The sequence below is a fragment of the Triticum urartu genome, chromosome 3 (genome assembly GCF_003073215.2).
Source record: "Triticum urartu cultivar G1812 chromosome 3, Tu2.1, whole genome shotgun sequence".
Taxonomy (NCBI): domain Eukaryota; kingdom Viridiplantae; phylum Streptophyta; class Magnoliopsida; order Poales; family Poaceae; genus Triticum; species Triticum urartu.
Genome location: NC_053024.1, coordinates 575709357 through 575716928, shown reverse-complemented (window position 1 = coordinate 575716928; position 7572 = coordinate 575709357). Strand labels below are relative to the sequence as shown.

At 49.9% G+C, this 7572-nt stretch overlaps 1 protein-coding gene across 2 annotated transcripts; it reads left to right on the top strand.

The window, feature by feature from the left end:
- The first annotated feature begins 306 nt into the window (after positions 1-306).
- Positions 307-2871, top strand: LOC125545109 (F-box protein At2g32560-like). Of its 2 annotated transcripts, none has more exons than XM_048708978.1 (5): positions 307-1121; positions 1266-1345; positions 1535-1713; positions 1812-1886; positions 2213-2871. In XM_048708978.1, exons 1-5 carry the CDS (start codon positions 441-443, stop codon positions 2398-2400), a joined length of 1203 nt encoding a protein of 400 aa, XP_048564935.1. In that variant the 5' UTR covers positions 307-440; the 3' UTR covers positions 2401-2871. The 2 variants fall into 2 exon arrangements, with proteins under 2 accessions (XP_048564935.1, XP_048564934.1); XM_048708977.1 differs by having other exon boundaries at positions 1263-1345.
- The last annotated feature ends 4701 nt before the right edge of the window (positions 2872-7572 follow it).

The following is a 7572-nucleotide window of genomic DNA, read 5'->3' as shown; positions in this document are numbered from 1 at the left end:
TGCAAAGCAAATTTACGAAAGCACGCACAAGAAACACGCCGCAGCAGCAGCTCGTGTGAGCGTGGGCGGTACTGCCGAGCTGACGGTGATCACCACCATGGCACCATGCTCATCGTCGTCCTCTTCGTCGTAGTGTAGTACAACTAGCGGCGACAGCGAAGGCGAGCGTGCAGTGCTGCCACTGTGGATAGCTTTCCGGTGGGGCAAGAAAGAAGCCGGGGAGGGGGAGGAGGCAGGAATCATTCGGCTGCAAAGTTGCCGGCGCCACCTCGTCGGCACTGTCCCCGCTTTCCCGGGCCGCGTGGGGGCCGCACCTCCGTCCCCGCGTCTGGTTGGGTCTGGGTGTGCTGCCGCTGTCTCTGCGCCACCACCACCACCACCGCATCGGCACCAGCACCAGCACCAGCTGCGGCTGCTCCCATCTTTTCTTCTCGAGGGAGATGCTTCCGCTCCTCCTTATATCCACGCTCCCGGCCTTCACGCTGCTCCTCGTCGCGCCCGCCTCCTGCAAGCCCTGGAAGCTGGTGCGGGAGCTCGGCCTCGTCGCGCTGCTGCTGGCGCGGGAGCTGCTCCGGCACTCCGCCTCCGCCGCCGCGGGCGCGGGCAGGAAGGAGCAGCAGGCCGCCAGAATGCCGCCGTCCAAGCCCAAGACGCCGCCGCCCGCATTGGCGGAGGGCGACGCGGACGCGCTCCCGGTGCTCGACCTGCCGGAGCTGGCGCTGGAGCGCGTGCTGGAGGAGCTGTCCCCGGCGTCGCTCGCCGCGATGGCGTGCGTCTGCGCGGGGCTCAGGGACCGCTGCTCCATGGACGGCCTGTGGGCGCGCCACGTCCGGCGCAAGTGGGGCCGCGTGCTCGGCGCCGCCGCGCGCAGGGAGTGGCAGGCGGAGCTGGCCGCCAGAGCGGCCGCCGCCGCCCTCCCGCGCCCGGCCAGGCAGCGCGGCCTGGCGGACTCGCTGGCGTGCGCGTGGCCCTTCTCCTGGATCGGGCGGCGCTGGCTCAAGGAAGACGCCGCCGCCGCCGCCCGCTCCGCACCCGCGCCGCCGGCGGACACGGTGGCCGCGTGGTACCGCGCGCTCGAGTGCGGCGACTTCTGGTTCCCCGCCCAGGTGTACAACCGCGAGGTAGTTAACAACAGTTATTATTACCCAGCTCTAAATTGAAAATTTGATCCGCCATTAGATTAAGCACAGATCGCTTTGCCGTTGTTTCTTTCTTGCAAAAAGCTCGCTTTGTTTAATGGCGGGAGGTTCTGTTGTGTTTAGCAGGACGGGCACGTCGGGTTCTTGCTCTCGTGCTACGACGCTCACCTCCGCTACGACCGGCGAACCGACACCTTCACCGCCAGGTACCACTCACCACTCCACTTCACCGGCCGGGCCGAGATCGATGGAATTGACTGGTTCATAAGCTGCTCTGATCGATCAGTGACCGGTCGAGATATGTGTGTATGATTTAATGCGTGAAGGCGATCGGAGCATGGGATATTTTTGGTGTTGCTTTGAATGTGGCGCTGATGGGTTGTGAATTCTGGCAGGTACCCGCCCCACGGCCGGAAGCCGGCCAAGGAGGAGGAGGGCGTGCCGTGGTGCAGGGTCCGCGCGGCGCCGCTGAGCACGCCGGCGCAGGACCTCCACGCCTCGGCCTGCCTGGAGGACCTCCGCCCCGGCGACCACTTCGAGATCCAGTGGCGGAAGAACAAGGACTTCCCCTACGGTATGTATGGATTCTTGTTCTTCCCGGTCACGACGCCCTTGCAGAATCGGCTGCGGCCTGGCATTCGGTGACGGATGATTTCTTGTGATGGATCGCAGGCTGGTGGTACGGCGTCGTGGATCACCTGGAGCCGTGCAACGCCAACGAGCATCTCTGCCGCTGCCATGAAGATGGTAACGACCTGCTTCGTTTCCTCGAATTCTATGTGAAACATGTGAAATATATTCGGGAACACGTCGAGGGCATCTTATCCCATAGTCGGATCAACTTGCGTGAAACACGTCGTGGCTACAGTCTGATCATTGCCCTCTCTCTCCCCCGTGATCTTGTGCCGTTCGTCCTATCCAGTATCCACAGTCCAGAGTCTGTTCATCTGTCTGGCATCTATTCTCGTGCGTTCTTATCCATATCCACAGCATGTGCCACTTATTCTTCTGTCATTGTGTTGTGTGTCTGTGCTTATCTGAATTTTCTTGGGTCCGTGTGTGCGCTCTGTCAGATACGATCATGCTGGAGTTCAAGCACTACGCGGCCGGGTCGAGGTGGAGGCAGACGACGGTGAGCAGGAAAGACCACCGGGAGAAAGGGGACGAGACGGACGGCTTCTACGGCGGCATCAGGAAGCTCCAGACCAAAGACGAGATCTCAACGTGGCGGAGATTCTGGCCGGTGGACGTGCTCAGCTGAACATGGACATATATCTGCCGCTCCGTTGTACAGCTGCTTGCCGGTGGTCGCCGAGCTGCGGCGTTCCTCTGAAGAATGCACCCACCTGGTGGTGCTGCTGCTGCTGCCGCGCTTCTGAATGTTTTTGGTACTACTGGAAAATTCAGATGGGTACGCCGGATTCCAGAGTCCCAGCAGCAGTGAGAGGCAACGATAGGCTTGTATGTGAATGATGATGTACAGCTCTACCAAGTCTTCAGTTTGCACCGTGCTGCTGCTGGATCCTAGACTAGTATTCCCTCTGGAAACAAATATAAGAGCATTTAGAACACTATTTTAGTGATCTAAACGCTCTTACATTTCTTTATGGAGGGAGTAGATTTCTGGTATAGACCGATGTCCAGTTGTATTTTTCCGAGTCATTGTAGCCAGTTAGTAGTATATCCAGTTACGCGGCTGCTTCGGACACGGAAAGCAACTTTGCCCTCACTATTACTCCCTCCGTTTCAAAATAAATGTCCTCAACTTTATTCTAGATTTAATTTAAAATTATACTAAAATTAAGACACTTATTTTGAGACAAGGGGATTGTGCGGATTTGACAATCAAGTGCCCAATATCTGGCCAAGCCAACGAGTACAAGTGCAAGCCTCTATCCAAGAGATAGTCTGCGGCAAGTCTCCGTGGACTATCTCTGTGACATAGGCTTGCTTAAGTATAGTCAGCAGAAATGCGGTGTACAAGTTTGTAACTTAGTTGATCCTATGGCGTTTTGGCCCATCGAGCAGGCACTGTGATGAACAGTAACCATTTACCTGACTGAATTTTTTTATATTTTTTTTACATATGCAAAATCATTTTCAGGCGCGCATAAGCAAATGCTCCCTAGAGCCGAATTGGATATCCGCTTCTATAAGTCTTAGCTTCTACAATAGTCAGGTACTATACACATGTACGTTTTGAGAATATGTCCCGTCAAAACAGTAAATAATCAAATAAACGGTATCAGCTGGTTGATGAATGGTGATGTGGTAGTGAAGTATACAGTTAATGCACGTACATTTTGTATGTTGCACTAGTCTATCATGAAGGATCAAACTATGGATCCGGCTCACCGCCTGATCTGTCTCTTTCCTCCGCTAATTACGTGCCTCTGGTAACTGACCCTGTAGCATGTCCTCTCGACTGGACGAGACTTGCCTGCTCCCCCCGCGTGCACCCATCTATGCTCCCGCATACGTGGCATGATTTGATTGAAACAAAATAAGGTCTGACCCCATCTCTTAAAATCAGGGGGGGATGATTAGATTAGAAAAAAAAAGAAAAAAAGACAGCCGTAGGATGAAGTGGGAGCACGGATGGGAGCATGGTGAGGGAGCAGGCAAGCCGGATCCCCTCTCGACCGCTAACCTCTCTGTCCTCCACTAATTACGCGATGAGTTCGTTAATTGATCCTTCCCCGGTCAAGGAAGCATGAAGCAAGACACTGAATATTTGCTTCCAGCTTCGTTTCTAATATTTGCTTCCGAACCTATATCCTAGTAAAATATATCAAACAGTGATTTAGCTCCTTCAAATAGAAAAAAAACATTTCCCCACTTGTTTCAAAACTATATATCAATCGAGTGCTTCCATCAACTACAAAATTGCTTCCAACCAGATAGTACTGAAATAGCATGTGACACAATCTTTTAGTATAAAGAAAAAAATGCTTCGCAAAGGAATCACGTGGAAGCACAACTTGTTGACGCCACATTGTTTGAAAAACATATTTCCGCTTGTCTCAGAAGCATCATTCTGGTGCTTCTGTCAACTATAAAATTGCTTTCGACGAAATAATAATAAAAATGCATGTGAAACGATCTTATTCGCATAAAAGAAAATATTGCTTCACAAAGAGATCACGTGGAAGCACAACATGAATGATGACACATCACTTAACTCTTCGTTGAGTTTAGTTTTTGTCCCTCAATTCTAAAACTGGACAGAGTGCATCCCGAACTCTCGAAACCGATCATTTTTCGTCCCTGCGACTGAGTCAACCCAGTTTTGACCATGTGTGAACAGTACATCCGATGATAAATTCAAAAAAATAGCAAAAAAATCTGAAATTTTATGACATCGGAGATACTCAGGTGCGCCACGTGAAGGAAATATATCCTAGAGGCAATAATAAAGTTATTATTTATATCCTTATTTCATGATAAATGTTTATTATTCATGCTAGAATTGTATTAACCGGAAACATAATACATGTGTGAATACATAGACAAACAGAGTGTCACTAGTATGCCTCTACTTGACTAGCTCGTTAATCAAAGATGGTTATGTTTCCTAACCATAGACAAAGAGTTGTTATTTGATTAACGGGATCACATCATTAGGAGAATGATGTGATTGACTTGACCCATTCCGTTAGCTTAGCACTCGATCGTTTAGTATGTTGCTATTGCTTTCTTCATGACTTATACATGTTCCTATGACTATGAGATTATGCAACTCCCGTTTACCGGAGGAACACTTTGTGTGCTACCAAACGTCACAACGTAAAAGGGTGATTATAAAGGAGCTCTACAGGTGTCTCCAAAGGTAGATGTTGGGTTGGCGTATTTCGAGAGTAGGATTTGTCACTCCGATTGTCGGAGAGGTATCTCTGGGCCCTCTCGGTAATGCACATCACATAAGCCTTGCAAGCATTACAACTAATGAGTTAGTTGCAAGATGATGTATTATGGAACAAAGTAAAGAGACTTGCCGGTAACAAGATTGAACTAGGTATTGAGATACCGACGATCGAATCTCGGGCAAGTAACATACCGATGACAAAGGGAACAACGTATGTTGTTAATGCGGTCTGACCGATAAAGATCTTCGTAGAATATGTGGGAGCCAATATGAGCATCCAGGTTCCGCTATTGGTTATTGACCGGAGACGTGTCTCGGTCATGTCTACATTGTTCTCGAACCCGTAGGGTCCGCACGCTTAAGATTTTGATGACAGTTATATTATGAGTTTATGCATTTTGATGTACCGAAGTTTGTTCGGAGTCCCGGATGTGATCACGGACATGACAAGGAGTCTCGAAATGGTTGAGACATAAAGATTGATATATTGGAAGCCTATATTTGGATATCAGAAGTGTTCCGGGTGAAATCGGGATTTTACCGGAGTACCGGGAGGTTACCGGAACCCCCCGGGAGGTATATGGGCCTTAGTGGGCTTTAGTGGAAGAGAGGAGAGGTGGCCAGGGCTGGGCCACGCGCCCCTCCCCCCTAGTCCGAATAGGACAAGGAGAGGGGGGCGGCGCCCCCCCTTCCTTCTCTCTCTCCTCTTTCCCCCTCCTGAATCCTATTCCAACTAGGAAAGGGGGGGAATCCTACTCCCGGTGGGAGTAGGACTCCTCCTGGCGCGCCCTCCTCCTGGCCGGCCGCACCTTCCCCTGCTCCTTTATATACGGGGGCAGGGGGCACCCCTAGACACACAAGTTGATCCACGTGATCATATTCTTAGCCGTGTGCGGTTCCCCCTTCCACCATAATCCTCGATAATATTGTAGCGGTGCTAAGGCGAAGCCCTGCGACGGTAGTACATCAAGATCGTCACCACGCCATCGTGCTGACGGAACTCTTCCCCGACACTTTGCTGGATCGGAGTCCGGGGATCGTCATCGAGCTGAACGTGTGCTAGAACTCGGAGGTGCCGTAGTTTCGGTGCATGATCGGTCGGGCCGTGAAGACATATGACTACATCAACCGCATTGTGCTAACGCTTCCGCTGTCGGTCTACAAGGCTACGTAGATCACACTCTCCCCTCTCGTTGCTATGCATCACCATGATCTTGCGTGTGCGTAGGAATTTTTTTAAAATTACTACGTTCCCCAACAGTGGCATCCGAGCCTAGGTTTTATGTGTTGATGTTATATGCACGAGTAGAACACAAGTGAGTTGTGGGCGATATAAGTCATACTGCTTACCAGCATGTCACACTTTGGTTCGGCAGTATTGTTGGATGAAGCGGCCCGGACCGACATTACGCGTACGCTTACGCGAGACCGATTCTCCCGACGTGCTTTGCACAAAGGTGGCTAGCGGGTGACAGTTTCTCCAACTTTAGTTGAACCGAGTGTGGCTACGCCCGGTCCTTGCGAAGGTTAAAACAGCACCAACTTGACAAACTATCATTGTGGTTTTGATGCGTAGGTAAGATTGGTTCTTTCTTAAGCCCGTAGCAGCCACGTAAAACTTGCAACAACAAAGTAGAGGACGTCTAACTTGTTTTTGCAGGGCATGTTGTGATGTGATATGGTCAAGACATGATGCTAAATTTTATTGTATGAGATGATCATGTTTTGTAACCGAGTTATCGGCAACTAGCAGGAGCCATATGGTTGTCGCTTTATTGTATGCAATGCAATTGCGCTGTAATGCTTTACTTTATCACTAAGCGGTAGCGATAGTCGTGGAAGCATAAGATTGGCGAGACGACAACGATGCTACGATGGAGATCAAGGTGTCGCGCCGGTGACGATGGTGATCACGACGGTGCTTCGAAGATGGAGATCACAAGCACAAGATGATTATGGCCATATCATATCACTTATATTGATTGCATGTGATGTTTATCTTTTATGCATCTTATCTTGCTTTGTTTGACGGTAGCATTTTAAGATGATCTCTCACTAATTATCAAGAAGTGTTCTCCCTGAGTATGCACCGTTGCGAAAGTTCTTCGTGCTGAGACACCACATGATGATCGGGTGTGATAGGCTCTACGTTCAAATACAACGGGTGCAAATCAGTTGCACACGCGGAATACTCATGTTATACTTGACGAGCCAAGCATATACAGATATGGCCTCGGAACACGGAGACCGAAAGGTCGAGCGTGAATCATATAGTAGATATGATCAACATAGTGATGTTCACCAATGAAACTACTCCATCTCACGTGATGATCGGACATGGTTTAGTTGATTTGGATCACGTGATCACTTAGAGGATTAGAGGGATGTCTATCTAAGTGGGAGTTCTTAAGTAATATTATTAAATTGAACTTAAATTTATCATGAACTTAGTCTTGGTAGTATTTTGCAAATTATGTTGTAGATCAATAGCTCGCGTTGTTGCTTCCCTGTGTTTATTTTGATATGTTCCTAGAGAAAATTGTGTTGAAAGATGTTAGTAGCAATGAT

Bases quoted from the DNA above. Each gene is read 5' to 3' on its own strand.
- LOC125545109 (XM_048708977.1), top strand. From the start codon at position 441: ATGCTTCCGCTCCTCCTTATATCCACGCTCCCGGCCTTCACGCTGCTC. The intron at 1,122-1,262 runs GTAGTTAACAAC...TGTTGTGTTTAG, and splicing joins CCCAGGTGTACAACCGCGAG to CAGGACGGGCACGTCGGGTT. The intron at 1,887-2,212 runs GTAACGACCTGC...GCGCTCTGTCAG, and splicing joins CTGCCGCTGCCATGAAGATG to ATACGATCATGCTGGAGTTC.